Source organism: Bicyclus anynana, chromosome 6 (assembly GCF_947172395.1).
Source record: "Bicyclus anynana chromosome 6, ilBicAnyn1.1, whole genome shotgun sequence".
Classification (NCBI taxonomy): domain Eukaryota; kingdom Metazoa; phylum Arthropoda; class Insecta; order Lepidoptera; family Nymphalidae; genus Bicyclus; species Bicyclus anynana.
Window position 1 is genome coordinate 8,166,676 of NC_069088.1, and position 16,726 is coordinate 8,183,401.

The 16,726-nt window shown below is 35.8% G+C and overlaps 1 protein-coding gene across 3 annotated transcripts in view; it reads right to left on the bottom strand.

Annotated features, from left to right (window-relative positions):
• Nucleotides 1-409: 409 nt before the first annotated feature.
• The window catches only part of LOC112049196 (DENN domain-containing protein 5B), a 32,367-nt gene continuing 16,050 nt past the window's right edge, over nucleotides 410-16,726 (bottom strand). For 2 of the 3 annotated variants that reach the window (XM_024086995.2, XM_024086993.2), the window contains 9 exons: nucleotides 16,269-16,304; nucleotides 14,759-14,951; nucleotides 13,641-13,891; nucleotides 13,147-13,289; nucleotides 12,391-12,509; nucleotides 11,532-11,698; nucleotides 10,015-10,197; nucleotides 8,453-8,663; nucleotides 410-7,660 (listed from right to left, as the gene is read on the bottom strand). In XM_024086995.2, coding sequence (XP_023942763.1) covers nucleotides 7,483-7,660; nucleotides 8,453-8,663; nucleotides 10,015-10,197; nucleotides 11,532-11,698; nucleotides 12,391-12,509; nucleotides 13,147-13,289; nucleotides 13,641-13,891; nucleotides 14,759-14,951; nucleotides 16,269-16,304 — 1,481 coding nt within the window. In that variant the 3' untranslated portion in view covers nucleotides 410-7,482. The remainder of the gene's footprint in view (nucleotides 7,661-8,452; nucleotides 8,664-10,014; nucleotides 10,198-11,531; nucleotides 11,699-12,390; nucleotides 12,510-13,146; nucleotides 13,290-13,640; nucleotides 13,892-14,758; nucleotides 14,952-16,268; nucleotides 16,305-16,726) is intronic. The other variant, XM_052882254.1, reaches the window with a different exon arrangement.

Below are 16,726 nucleotides of genomic sequence, written 5' to 3' on the forward strand. Positions count from 1 at the left end.
TGAGCAGATCCGCAGACGAACCAAAGTCATTGGCATAGTCAATATCATTGGCCAGGCTACATAGTTCGAAGAGCCGATGGACGTTGGGGTCCCAAGGTGCTGGAATGCCCTCGCATCGGCAATTAAGCTGAATACCCCGAGTCTACATAAAGTAAAAGAAATCCGGAAGATTACTAGCAACTATTTGCCGCGAACCTCTGGAACTCCATCATATATTTAACAAAGTAACAAAACATCTTTATTTTTAAGTAATATTAATCATACTTACGATATCTAGCTTGTGGCGATAGAAATTTTTCCGTTTTCATTTGAACATCGTCTCCTATTATAAAATAAAGAAGCAGCATAAATTTAGCTATATATTTATTATTATGTGAAAAAGGTCAATAGTAAAAAATAAAACAGTATATTACGTAGTTTTACACATTTATTACATTATTTAATGTACTTTATATTAACAGCTATATTCTTTGGTACAGATGCATGTTCAAGGAAGACTATCAAAACAAAACTTAATTTAAATATATAATCCAAAAGTGCGTTGCACAGTACAATGCAAACTTTATCGGACGTTCATCGTGCGTTATGATGCGTAATACAAGGTTTTAGGTATCAGCGGTAAAGTACGGGCGCGGCGGAAGGGCATCACCCCGCGCGCGCCACCTACCCATCCGCCGTCACGTCGCCTAACGCATACTTTGCGCGTAGCTTATTTTCTTGACGTCATAAACTTTGCATCCGACTATACCTAGTTTATTAGCTACTAATCACCATACAATCTGCTATTACCGTTATGGGACATAACTTTACTTTGAATTCAATCATCATTTATTTTCCATTTTTGCAGCTGAATACACCAATATATTGTACACTGTATGAATATTTAGTGTCATTAGTATAATGTTTAAATTTTTATTAGTGTATTGATATTCTATTGTATAATGAATATTTGGCTTTGGCTATATTAGTATTTAAGTTTAATAAATTAAATATCACGTGTCTCAAACGGGGAATGAAAAACATCGTGAAGAAACCGGCATACCTGAGAATGTTCTTAATTCCCTGTGTGTGAAGTCGCATTGGGCCAACGAGGTGTACTAATTGGCCTAACCTTCTTATTCTGAGAGGTAACTCCCCATCAGCGGCACCCCCAGGGGATTATTTATACGCTCATTGTCAAATTCTTAAACAAATAGAGGATAATTCAACACAAATGATCCCCTGGGGGTGCCCCTACAACGTCTATGATTCCACTATTAGAAAAAAAATACTGACGCCCCTTTCACGAAGAAACGTCACTTGTCATAACACCATACTACTATTACAATCAAAGCCAATCATTAATTATACCTACATTAGAATATCTATACTTGTCGATAAAATCGAAATAGCTGCATAAGTTTACAAAGTTACTACCACATCTGTGTGATTGGACATCAAAACATTTATAAAGTAATTGGTAACAGAGGGTTATCTGTTATATTTTAACATCCCGAATTTATACAAATAAACATACAAATTACATAAATAAAAATCCTACTTAGTCTTACGAGACAATACATTTTTGTATGGCTCGAAAATATGTATAATTAAGGTAAGAATGAAATTAAATAAAGATCTTCAAGGACAGTGAGTTAAAATTGAACAATTTCATTGTTGTCTAACTTTGGCACAAAAACTTAATGGGCAAAGAATAGACGGCATCTATACAACGCACATGTTTACAACCGCGCAGGACGGCTTTACGAACAACCGTTTAACTATTATAATCTAAATACATAAATATGCCCTTAATAAGTTATATCTTGACCAAAAGATAAAAAACCTCGCCATTAAATGCACAACAACATTTTTTTCGTATAGGGTTAAATAAGAAAAAAGTGATTGTAGCGCCCTCTGCATTCAAGATTTTTTATAATTCTGGTGAAGCTGCACACACAAATCTCTGAAATAACCTAAAAATATATTCTCTATCCATTACAAAAAACATTTAGAAAATGATATTTTGAGACAGGTTAAATTAGATTAGAGATTTGACTACAGTGACTTACTGGTGCCAAATTAATTGTATATATTTGTCTAAGAGCTACTGAACCCTGCGAGTAACGGACTATCTGTAAGGATAATTTGTACACTTATGATTTTTAGCATCATAAGGGCAATAGCCACGACCTGGCAGGCGTCAGCCATGCACGTCATCGGTCCCTTTATATTATAGTTAAATAAATTGAAAATAAAAACTTTGTATATCTTGAATAAAAAATTGACAGGCGATTGCATTGAGCACGAGTTTAAGACAAGTGAATTTAAAAGAGCACAGTAGATGAGGTAAAATAAACATTTAGTTGAAATTTGGTTATGTTTTCAAGTAAACGTTTTGTAATGAGTACAGGCGGGTTTGAATAGAACAAGACCTTGACATCTGGAAAGGGGTAAGCTGCTATGGGCGTGTAATTTTCACAAGTAAAGCCGTTAGTGTAAGTTAAAAGTGTCAGTTTAGAATTTATATACAACTAAGTCGGCACCACTACTTTACTACCTACTTGTGCAACTAAATATATTACGACAGTTACATTTTATAAGATGACACATTTCAAGCTGGGATTGTAAAAAAATATGGCATGGGTAAGAGTAGTAAGGTACGTAGGTAAGTAGGTACGACAATAGTGTAAACGGGGCGGGGACGAACCACCACACTTCGATGATGAGCCTGACCGCTTTACCGTTGAGTTATTGACGCTCTGCTAAATCGGCATAATTATATCCTTTTACCATATATGGTTGTACCACGAGATAATAAGGTTATATTTCAAAATAACCTCCAAATAATTACATCTATTTACACTCCATTCGTAACATCCATAGACAGGGAAGTGAACGTAAACTGATTTACGTGCCGTTGTAAGTCGAAAGATAATATACGATTTGCCATAACCAAACTAAACGATACAATTTTCTCATCATTCAATTTCGAACAACTGGTTACTGGTTTCGTTTTTAATTTGTAACAACTTGATGCTACTAACTATATCATTCATAAAATATCGAATCCGTATCGCCATATTATATTGATGTTTTCTATCCGTCTATTTACTTCTCTGTCTAAGTTTACATCAGAGAATGATACGAGTAAAATAAAAAAAATGGTAAGTACATGATTTAAAAAAAAATTGTGTAAAACACCCTACATTTAATGTTTCGTTATTTTTCTTTATGGACATAAATAACTGTTTGCTTATTAAAAAAATATCTCTACTCAGGAATGCCAATTAGTTTTTCTTTTAATTTATCTTCAAAGGTATCGTTAGAGCAAAGAATAGAATAAAACACGGAACGAAATACATTAAAATTGCATGAATGTTAATGTAATGAGATATAAATAAGTAATAAAACATTCGTGGTTGCACAAATTACGAATGTCTGAACAAGAACTAATAAATAAGTGAAATTTTTTATAGTTTCACTCGCAGGACTGGTCACAGAATGTAAAACGATTGCACAGCAGTTCAACACACCAATGCTCAAGTAAGTTCGCGACAATACTAAATGCACAAAGTAACCAGAGCGAGTCTTTACAAGCAACGTACTGAAGCCAATAAAAAACTGCATCTTACTTTATTTCTTTAGCTTTTGTGAACAGTTTTTAAAATATTTAAAAACATAAGACGCCATTTTTCTTGAATAATATTGAAAGTTACTGATGCGAAGGTTCGTGTCGTACTGACTCCTGACTCGAGAATGTATTACTTTTTTGAATTTCGTATTTGGAGCGGCTACAACACCGTCGTGTTCCGTACGCTCCATCTGTATATTATTGATTAATCTGTGACTAAATGATAAAATGAATAACTTAATAGAAATCTAAAAAAAAAAATTCGTTAAGGAGATCATATTTTAAATATGTGCATTTAAAAGTTTTTGTGAACTTAAAAGTAAAACGCTATTGTATGTTAAAATATCAGATAAAAAGAATAGTAGATATTTATGGATAGTGAGATATGATGCGACAATATATAAGCAAATTATTAAGAGTAGGCATTCCTAATATAACAACAAAAAAAGAAACTACTATAGACAAATGGCAAATTCACGAGAATTTTCTTCCGAGCACGCCCTACTTACAGTACTAAAATTAATGAGTTTGTCACATAGCTCTAGAATATATACATATATCTATGCTTAAAATGTATATTAATTATAAATGTAAAATCGATATTTGGTACACATTATATTTTATCTAAAGTTATCGTCAATTCATTCATTATTGTTTTAATAAACACATAAACAGTTGTATAATTCAACTTACATGCAGTAGAAATAGATGCAATCTTTATGACGTTTCGGAAATCAGCTGCGGATGTCGCTACGCAGGTCGTAAAGTCAAAACGCGTGAGGCGACAGCGGGTGGAAGCGAAGCGTGCGGGGTGATGCCCTGCCGCCACCCCCTTATGTTACCGCTGACATCTAAAATGTTGTATTGCGCAGCCTAAGAGCGAAGGCACACGATGCGTTGCGGCGGCGGTACAACACCTTAGCGGTTTCGCTGCGTCGTCTTACATAGAAATATCTGTGGCATGTCACACGATGCGCTCCGGCACCCGACTCGCAACCACCGAGACCAGGCGGGGAGAGGTGAATGCGTCGCGACGTTGGAGCGGCACCGCTCAGTTGTCTATGTGTCACAACATTACTTTATTAACAGACTGTCCAACGCTGCTACGGTATAACAACGTTGCGGCGCCGCATCGTTCGTGTGCCCGCTGATACGATGAAATCTGGCGCCGCAACGCATCATGTGCCTCCCTCCCTCCCGCTCTAACGCACGATGTTCCGAAACGTCTTAAAGATGCTATTATATAACTGCATTCAAATTCTGAGAACTGGCCATGTCAGAGTGCAGTTAGAGGTTATAGCTTGGCAAATTCGTTCGTAACACTTTCGATGGTCCGCGGGGGCCGGGGGACGGGTAGCGGTGACAGCAAAAGACCGTGACACAACATATTAAGTTATCATCAGATATATATGAATATATTAAACATAACTTAATATTATAATATATAAGTATGTGTATCATAGGTTAATACCAATTTCATTTAATATTATAATATAATAATAATCATTGGAGGAATAAAAAGTTTCATTTGTAGGAACCGAAAGCCTAAAACGAGACAAATAAATTAAAATTTAAAAAAATACCATTAAATATTAAATAATAAATCTGTTATTATAATATTGATATCAAATGAGTTGTTTGATTGCCATAACAACCAATAATTTGGCAGATCGTTGGCCTAATTTTCGAATATGACTGGCACGACTTATGCACCTCACTTCCAGCCTCTGTCTTGCGTGCACGATTTCACACCCGCGCACTCCTTTGTCCCCCGTCGCCCGCATACCACGGGAGAATCAATTGCCAAGCTATAGTGAGTATGCATAAAACTGAATATAGACTGCTCAGTCAGCTATAAATTCATATGGAATTATTGCATTTAGTATCCATTACTTTAGTACAGATATTGCATACATTTAATACATACATGATGATTTTTTTTAATTATAATATATATTTTTTTAGTGTATGAGTTGATACAGAGTATTTACTAATTTATAGTATTACGAGATTCCATATTATAGTGTTTAATATTAATAGCCGCGAATTGGCCTTAATTGAACACATCTTACATGTTCACAAAGGAGCTAGTCCAAAATGGTTTATACAGGGTGCGCGGGAGTATTTACCATAACTTCAAGGTGTTGACAAGTCCAGTTATAGGAGCCGAACTGCATAACAAATTTTTTTTAACTAAAAAATATATTTTTGTGTTTTCATATAGACAAGTCCATTTATAGGAGCCGAACTGAATAATTAATTTTATTTAACTAAAACAAAAAAAAAATGTGTTTTCATACAAAGTAATTCTAATAATTCCGACTATCCGTGTATCACACGCCTTTATCTATTCTTGCATTTTAAAATAATCGTAAAGACGGTCTATATCGACGAGATATATTGCAACTGGCATTCCGCACTTCACTAGTAAGCTGCTTCATGATAGTTATCAATGTTGTTTGGCTAGGTCATAATATAAGGATAATAATTATATAAGGGTCACAGTCTAAGATCTGTTTACAAAAGAAATATTTTTTATTTCGTAATTATTCATTTTAGATCACACGTTCCTTAGACATTTTTAATTGATTTTTCCTTAAAGAATATTACTCTTGAGTTATGGGAAATACTCCCGAGCACCCTGTATAATGTACGTTGGCGAGGTATATTTCAAATAAGATCCCCATTTCGTCCACTCTAATGTTTGAATTGTTATATACGACAATTGCTACATTAAACTATGAAGAGATAAGGAAACCAAAATTTCAAAACAGACTTCCTAAAAGAAGGACGTCAAATGTTCCGCTGTATGTATGTATTCTTCATACATTTTTTTTCTTTTCTTCGCATTATAAGGACTGTCTCCTTTGATTCACATGAAATATCTTAACTATTTTATTATTTCTCGTAACGTTCAGAATATTATAAAATTATGCCTCAAAATATTTAAAAAACTGAAAATTTAAATGTTTAAAAATTTAAATGGTTACATACTAGCTACTATTACTTTTATAGTTATTGTATTTGTCTCCAAACTACATAATAATTATTATAGAATTTATATATTGTTAATTTTATTTGAAAAATATTTAACTTTTAAGTTTTTCGACGAATAAAAATAATATGATTCCGCATTAAAAATAATTTTTATTTCTAATTAAGCAAATATTTATCGCCTCTAATAAAAAAAAATATATTGTGCGATTTATTTATCTGAGAGACCACAAACAGAGAGCAATAGTGAATTAGCCTAACATACATAGACAGACATTTATAATAATGATATTGACTTACTAATTGATCTGTGCTGTAGTTCTACAATCGAAAACGAGCAAAATTATCTAAATTTATAGTTCAGGGCTGTTTTTAATAGCGAAAAATATTGAAATATAGCAAAATTATTCTTAGCTTAGTAACGAACGATATACCAAAGTATAGTTATGAGTAACTTACATAAAAACATAAAAAAACTTACATACAAAGTAAACTTACAAAGGTCAGTGTGCGTTTTTAAATAACAACATCTTTGGAATCAACTGGCAAGTAAAACAGTAACAACCACAAACATAAAACTTAAACTAAAAAAAACGTTCAAAAAATTATTCATAAGTATAAAAATAAATTCATAAGACTGGAAAATAATCTCTTAGTAAAATGTAAAAGTATTTTAATATCTATTGAGTATTTTATTCCTCTCAAGTATTGATATCTACATTTACTATATGTATCTGGTCAAAAATATTAAATTAATCATTAATTTTTCCTTCATATCGAACTATTCAAGGCATAAAATCTATTCACCAATTAATTCATAAATAAATCCCGAAATCTCAAGTACGAAAATATAAAGTATTTGACAGTTAAACCAATTAAATACCTTGAGTGAGAGAGTTCTCTAAAACTATATCGAATTCGTCCAACGGTTCGAGTATTTGTCTGAGGAAAGTAAGGAGACCTCGTTTGCGCAGGAAACTCTGTTCTTCATACATCTCTATGGTCACACGTGTTAATGACATCGGCACCAGCATTCTATGCAGCCAGTGTTCTCTGCGGAATACACATTTTAAAGTTATAGCCTGTGGTGTAACCAACACCTCGCAACTACTGTGGTACGGAGATGCTATTTACACCTTTGTAAATGAATGAAAAAAAAATTTAGTCATCATTGAATTATACTAAACATAATCATATAACATATTATAATTTTTTTAGAGCTACAGAGTCGACAAGTTGAGATCTCATTTTTTACGAAAATTCATCATCATATCAGCCGGTGGACGTCCACTGCTGGACATAGGCCTTTTGTAAGGACTTCCAAACATCACGATTCTGAGCCGCCTGTATCCAGCGAATCTCTGGACTCGCTTGATGTAGTCAGTCCACCTGGCGGGGGGTCGATCGACACTGCGCTTTCTGGTGGGGGGGTCGCCATTCCAGCACCTTGGGACCCCAACATCCATCGGCTCTTCGATGATTCAAAGTGGAGAGCACCAAATAATGCAGTAGTTACGACATTGATATTGAGAGAATGAGTTTATGTAAAAGAACATTACATGTATTACATCGCGTCATGAGCATATAAACGCTATCCAAATGTGCGTATTTGGAACATTGGCGTGTGTAGTGATGACAAAGCGTATATTACGAGTATTTATTGGATTACTATTTTCGCAGTCAGGCTCTTTTATTATTACATTGATTTACACATGTAGATTAGACACCTAGTTTCAGACATGGAGATTGCAGTCAACTGCAGTCGTCGGTAGCAGCTGCTGCTCGTGTAAATGAACACTTAAGCTATTGAGGCACTACCGACCACAGAGGGCGTCAAAAACTTACCTAAGACTGAGGCAAATGAAGAGTTGAAACTTTCCGTCCTTGCCTAGCGATCGGCCCACGGAACCAATCTCGTCCATGAGGTGACAGTAGCACCTCCATATAGCCCTGTGCTCCTGGTCCTGCCGGCAGTTGTATGCGACACCGCAACCCTTGTTCGATTGCGTCGCCGATTCGTCGCACAGACTCATCTTGAATTCATCTTTTACTCGCGCTGTATTGGATAATAAAGTAACTTATTGCAACAAAAATCAGTGGCGTAACAATATCACTCAGTTATTCATCCTTTACACGTGCTGCACCTATAGTAACGTAACATCTAAGGCTATTTATTTTTTAGAAGCGCTGTATTGGATAATATAGTAACATATTGCAACAGCATTCAGTGGCGTAACTATATCATCTAAGGCTATTCATCCGTAACACGAGCTGTATTGGATAGTAACGTAACATAATGCAACATCATTCAGTGGCGTAACTATATCATCTAAGGCTATTTATTTTGTACACGCACTGTATTGGATAATAAAGTAATTTGTTACAACAGCAATCAGTGGCGTAACTATATCTTCCAAGGCTATTTATCCTTTACACGCGCTGTATTGGATAGTAAAGTAACATATTGCTACAGCAATCAGTGGCGTAACTATATCATCTAAGGCTATTAATTTTTTACACGCACTGTATTGGATAATAACGTAATTTTTTGCAACAGCAATCAGTGGCGTAACTATATCCTCCAAGGCTATTTATCCTTTACACGCGCTGTATTGGATAATAACGTGATTTGTTGCAACAGCAATCAGTGGCGTAACTATATCTTCCAAGGCTATTTATCCTTTACACGCGCTGTATTGGATAGTAAAGTAACATATTGCTACAGCAATCAGTGGCGTAACTATATAATTTAAGGCTATTCATCCTTTACACGCGCTGTATTGGATAGTAAAGTATCATATTGCTACAGAAATCAGTGGTGTAATTATATCATCTAAGGATATTTATCGTTTGCACGCGTTTTTTTGGGTAGTAAAGTAACATATTGCTACATCAATCAGTGGCGTAACTATATCACCTAAGGATATTTATCGTTTACACACGCTGAAGTAACATATCGCTTCAGAAATCAGTGCCGTAACTATATCACCTAACTATATCACCTACACGCGCTGTATTGGATAGTAAAGTAACATCAGTGACTTAACTACATCTAAGGCTAGTCGTGAACGAAAAAAAATACATCTGAGGTTTTAGCCTACGGGGCCACTCTACAGCTACGCTGACAAAATTACATTTCGCGCAACTGCGTATAATTTTTTTTCATGTACAAATATTAGTCACATTAAGCTACATTTCTTACTAGAAATTGAGAAAGAAAGATCAAATACACATCACAAAAGAAAAAGAAATATGACTATGACTGACTGATTGCCAACGACAAACCATGGACCACTTTCGCCCTAATAGGGCAAATTACTTAATAAAAATTTATTACTTGATGACTGTCTAACTGTATAGCAAAGCCATGTTTAAATGAATAAAAGTGAAGTGTATTAAAAACTTACCAAAATAGTCCCAAATGAATAAATTCTTTCCAAACAAGCGAGCCGACTTAAAACCGCACAAGAACGCTTGCTCCAGACACTTCACCAAGCCATTCTCCCCGCAAAGTAACACACTCAAGGAGTTTGCATCTTTTTCGCGTTTCGATTGATAGTGCCATTTTACTATTGCGTTGACGCAATCACCTGAAAACATTGATTAATTTGCTATACTTATTACTTGCACTATTGTACGATTATTCATTCCAGTCAGTAAAATGACAAGTGCAACTGTCACTGAAATGTCATTTTACTAGTAAAATATTGCTACAGCAATCAGTGGCGTAACTATATCATCATTCTTTATACTATATCGAGTCATTTTACAAGTAAAATAACACTTCAGTGACAGTTGCACTTGTTATTTTCTTGTCATACTGACTGGAATTAATAAGCGTACTATTATATTTTTATTATTTTACTACCTATATATACAGGGTCACTGGAAATACATAGCGATCCTTTAAGGGGTGATAGGTATGCAGGTTTCCTCACGATTTATGATCCCTACACCCTTTTAGACACGTGATATTTAATTTCTTAAAATGCAAACAACTGTAAAGTTGGAGGTACCTGTGCCGGACCGGAACAAAAAAGGGCGAGTGAAATAAAAATTGCTGATTAGTGGATAAATAACTATAAATATAGTTTTACCAGCACCTTATATCGCAAGTCGTTCCCGCCAACCAATCGCTAAATTCTAAATCCCTACTCTGTACGGAAAAAAGTCGCGCCACCTAGCGTCGGCACGAGTCAAAACGAGATCGAGCGACGTCATATCCTCATAATCATGTATAAGATAAGATTAAAGAAGTATAGTTGTGACTCACACTCATACGCGCGCACGCACGCACACACACACGCACACACACACACAGACACACTCACACAATATTTCTAACTAAAATGTTTTTATTAAGTATTGTATTTTTCGATTATTTTAACAATTCTAACTATTTGGATATTTCATGTTAATTACATCATTTGTGTCACTGTACATGCATATGTACCTAGGGAAGTCACTGGCCCTTAAGACACGGGCTTACCTTAAGGGCCAGGACGTCACTGTAATTACCTACTTTGACGGCCTCCGTGGCGCAGTGGTATGCGCCGTGGATTTACAAGACGAAGGTCCTGGGTTCGATCCCCGGTTGGGCAGATTGAGATTTTCTTAATTTGTCCAGGTCTGGCTGGTGGGAGGCTTCGACCGTGGCTAGTTACCACCCTACCGGCAAAGACGTACCGCCAAGCGATTTAGCGTTCCGGTACGATGCCGTGTAGAAACCGAAAGGGGTGTGGATTTTCATCCTACTCCTAACAAATTAGCCCGCTTCCATCTTAGACTGCATCATCACTTACCATCAGGTGAGATTGTAGTTAAGGGCTAACTTGTAAAGAATAAAAAAAAAATACTGAGTTTTTTCAAATAAACTATTCTTATTCTTATTCTCCTCAGACTACTATTTCCTACAATAGAATACCTATCATATGTTGTATAGTAGAGGTGGAGAGGTGCGTCGTGGGCGACAGCGCTTGCTGCGCGGGCGCCGGCGTGCGCGGCGAGCGGTCGCGAGTGCGCGCCGCCACCACCACGCGCTCGGTCGAGCCGTCGTCCACGCCTGTGCCGAGCCAGCGGTTGCACGGGAAACTGGAATGGATCATCACATATTATGAATATAGCGCAGATAGAGCGCACGGAACACGACGGTGCGTAGCCGCTCCAAATACAAAATTCAAAAACGGATACATTCTGGAGTCAGTACGACAAGAAGCGTCGCATCAGTAATTTTCAATATTATTCAAGAAAAATGGCGTTTTATGTTTTTAAAAACTGTTAACAAAAACTAAAAAAATAAGATGGAGTATTTTATTATTGGTAATTTCTGATTTTTAAATTCATTTGCGTAATTATTTTTAGTGTTAAATTATAAAAAAAGTGTTGTATATGAGGATGTCAAGGAGATGCGTGACGATTGTTTTTTTATGAGTTTAACCGGTCGCTGCTTGTAAAGACTCATTCTGGATCATCTTTATCATGTGGTTCATTTACTTTTTAAATATTTACGTCATCGTAGACACTGAGCTAATCTATTACCATTAATAAAAGTGCTGAGCTTTCAGCACTTTTATTAATGGTAATAGATAAAATATTGCATTCTAGAAACTCAGTTTATAGTACGAGATCCGACATATGAAATATATACCCTCATCTGTTATTTATATGGGATAAGAAATAAATGATAGAAAATATTCACATTGACAGATTGCACATAGCACATTTATTTATCCTCCCAACAAAGTATGGATATCATTGTGTAATCGAGAAAGAGGAATACTTACGTATAAGTATGTCCAGTGACTTCATTTCGTACATAAACCTGATCCAAAAGCCAACGAGGCGATAGACCGGAATTGTCGTGACCAATGCGCAATGTAGACAAGACGCCCAAGTTTTTGTGCTGCAATACAATATTGAAATTAATTACTTTAATTAATATACAGTGCGAATATATTGACAAATCGTATTTTTTTTAAGAATTACGGTGCATTAGATTTAAAACCAGCAAAATATTTCTATAATCTGCATAAAGACCTTGGCCTCACAGCAGTTTTAGATAGAACTTCAGCAAATTCTATCTAAAACTGCTCTAGTCGGATTTTACCTAATTTGCTTGGGCAGAGAATACGAAAAGAGAAGGAGAGTGATGATTCGTTGTTACAAACCTTTCTTAACCCTAAACCCGGGTCACAAGGCTCGGGAGTTTTTCTTTCTGCCACCCGGATGAATCATGTTCAACTGCAAATATTTTAGTAACAGGACTAACAAAAGGGTTAGGAGGGTAAGGAGAGTGTGAACAGAAATGTTGGAAGGCGAATGTTTCTGAACCAAGTCCAAGATATTCTCATTAAATACCAGGTCAAGAGTGCTCTAAGCCGACGAACTTGTACGAAAAGATTGATGAGAATGGAAGAAGGGAGGGATGAAAGGGAGATATAATACAAGGACAGCAAATGGAACGACGTCGTTTTTTAACCCCTATGGAATGGTATGTATTTTTATGTCTGTATGTTGAATAAAAAGTTAAAGAAACTTACATGAAATACGAACTCATTCGTGTTTCTCGGAATGGGTATTTTGGGCGTCGATTCACCATTGGCTCCGGATATCGATAGCCAGCAGTTGGCGGTAGTTTGGCTCGCTTTACGAGACGGGACAATTAATACGCGATATGGCAATTCTGTAAGAAATAGGTACATAGTAAAAAAAACTTTTTTTGAATGCTAAATTGTTTGCATTGCAGTGCCTACAATTTTCGATAAGGCAAATGCTTTGTGTATTTGAAAGAACATTATGTTATTTATTTTAATTATAACATGACAGGGCAGCGACAGTGATTGTACCACCTTTTTTGTGGTAGAGGAAACACCTCGAGTAGGTCCCAGGACTTGTGACCTTTGGTGTAGGTTTAAGGTATCATCTCTTAAGCCTACACCCAAGCCCAGCACAAACAATCAAATCATTCCACTTTATAATATTAGCATAGTTAATCAAACTTGTAAAATAGAGTAAAAGAAAATATTTAACTTACTGGTAGTGGGATACGTGTTGGTAAAGCAATGATAGTCGACAGCGTTTAAAGTCAATAAATGGTAAAGAAATTGCTCCCTCTCCTCTTCGCAGCGCAGAAATGCCGTCCTTTTGTACTGGGAGCGTAGTAAGGTCGTATCTGACAATAATTCTCGTAGATGTTTCGATAATAACTTCTTTTCTAGCGACAGTCTGACCCACGCGCGGGCGTAACCGATTTCTGTTTTTATATCGGTCATTGCTTGGACGTTCCTAAAAAAGTTAAACCAATACATAAAAATCTCGTGTCACAATATGTAATCGTATTATTACACCCTTCCGAAATAGCTTGACCTTTCAATACGCTAGTTGACACTTCTTTTATAAGGGTCTTTAATTAGTCATTATCGTTTTACTACATTACATATTTTTTCGAGACATGAATATATATAAAAAAAATATTTTTAAATGTTTTTGTGCCAATACGAGCCAAAACGCTGTCGGCCATGATGGTTATATTTTATCTGTTTCATGACGTCACGTAACCCATAACGAAAAGGTGTAGTGTTTGACGTTTATTCCTTTAGTGTCATCAAGTAACATCGTAAAGTCACAAATGGACGACAGGGTTTTTGATGTTTGGATTTTTTTTAAATAAACTTTTCTGACGTTTTCTATGAAATCCTTAATTTTTTTATTGGTTAAAATAGATATATTTCGGACCCTTATTCCATGTACTATACGAAATTAATATTGTTTTTATTAAATTTAATATCAGACATAGTTTGTTCTTTCTATCCCTGCCCTCTATTTTTTAATCGCAATTTTATTTCGCAACGTTTGCTGGGACAATTAACCTCATAAGAAAAAGTAGAAGCTTTCTTTCATAAATCAAATAATTTTATAATGAATTAGATTAAATTTTCAAGTTTCAAGCATTCATGACATTTTAACAAAAACAGTCTTTTTCTAATTATCTTCCAGATTATGACAAACTCCAAGTCTCCTAAAGTCCCAATCTTCCAAATTATCAAATTAATACAAATAGTGAGATATCTCACAAATATTATTAATTTGATAACAAAAGAACATTTAATAAAATTAAAAAGATACTCAAATAATTGACCAAGAATTTGTTACCTCATATCAAAGGTAAGGTTTTCCGGTAGAGGTCGCAGCGGATTCGGTGGTTGCGATGACTTTCGCTCCAATGTCCCGGAGTTGCTGAGACGGTCGCGCGAACTATCCCGGGACCCGCCTCGGGAACTATCTCGGGATCTACTTGAGCTTGTACTTTGTTGACTCTCGACCTCAGCCCCCACGGAGGATAAATCTGGCGAAATTACCAAATGCAATGTATTTTTATAGTAAATTGACGGACCAAGCAGATAAACCATCCTATAAACAGAGCACCTGGCCATGTCAGGACCTCCTAAATCATAGCCATCCTATGTCCATCAACCCGAGGCGTGATGGAACAACTCTTTTGTATGTGGTACCCATGTTGTTACATCGCTAGTAACGCTCTTACAAGCGGAACACAGTAATAATGATGAGCTGTCACGAAATCTACTAATAAATCTCAGACGAATTATATAAGGACCTGCTGTCCTTGGACTACACTGTCCTGCTGGCTGATCTGAGGCAGTCACTAGACGTTACCCTTCTGTTTCAGACCATCTGGACTTGTATCGTAGGTACCAAAATTGTTACTAACGTAAACGAAATTGTCTATCGCTTTTTGAGGGGGACGAGGTAAACGAGGAACATTGAAAATAATTAACAGCAATAAATATATTCTAAATAAAGAGCAGTGATAGCCCAGTGGATATGACCTCTGCCTCCGATTCCGGAGGGTGTGGGTTCGAATCCGGTTCAGGGCATGCACCACCACCATTTCAGTTGTGTGCATTTTAAGAAATTTAATATCACGTGTCTCAATCGGTGAAGGAAAACATCGTGAGGAAACCTGCATACCAGAGAATTATATTCATTCTCTGCGTGTGTGAAGTCTGCCAATCCGCATTGGGCCAGCGTGGTGGACTATTGGCCTAACCCCTCTCATTCTGAGAGGAGACTCGAGCTCAGCAGTGAGCCGAATATGGGTTGATGACGAAATGTCCTTAGACTACACACAACTATAAATTTGATTCGCAATACACACACGTGTAATTTTCACACAGATTAACAAATACATCGCCTAGACTCATTAGCTGTTCCGGCTGAAGAATTTAATTTAATTAAGTTAAAAATACTTACATATGAAACGTTACTTCATCTTTTAGTAAACTAGAAGTTGTTAACTGTTTTTCATGCCATTCAAGTATAAAAGTCAGCATTTTGAGGGAGCTCTTTACACACGAAAACGTTTAAAATAATGAAACATATATTCTGCAAAAACTGTTTTTATAAACGCGTTAGATCATTAATCTTATACTTTGACAGACGTCTAGCAATTCTATATAATTCTTCTGAGCCCTTTGTCAAAGAATAAGATTAATGATTTAACGCGTTCATAAAAACTGTTTTTATTGTACTCTCGGTAATAGAATACCGAGAGTATATATCATAATAACAACATATGTTGTATCATATCATAAAAACAACATTCAAAAGTAAATAAACTATATCTATTACTTTTGATACTTACAATCCAAACGTTTACGTAAAACACACCAAGCCAGTGCTGCATGGGTAAACACAAACAAACGTATATAAGCATAATACGTGAGTGTAAGAGAAATAAATTTTAGCAAATTTGTTAAACTGTATATTGAAGCAGGATTAGAATTACTTTCAAATCTTTTGGCACTCGTTTTTACGCTGTAACATTATATCTTGATCATGGAAATATTCAAATCGTTAAGAACTCTTATTCCGACTATATTCGATACCTAACATTAGGGCCGGAGAATCGTTTGTCGCTGTGTACTAATCGATTTTAGCTTTCTCAATGTACGTATGTATATTGTATACATCATTGAATACTAAAGTGGTCTAGGTGGACCCCCAGGGGTCTATAGAAGTCTCTACGGCGATTCTATTGAAATTAGTTTACGAGAAAAAAGTTTGGGAACCTTTGGTATACATCAAAGTGACACCAGCAAA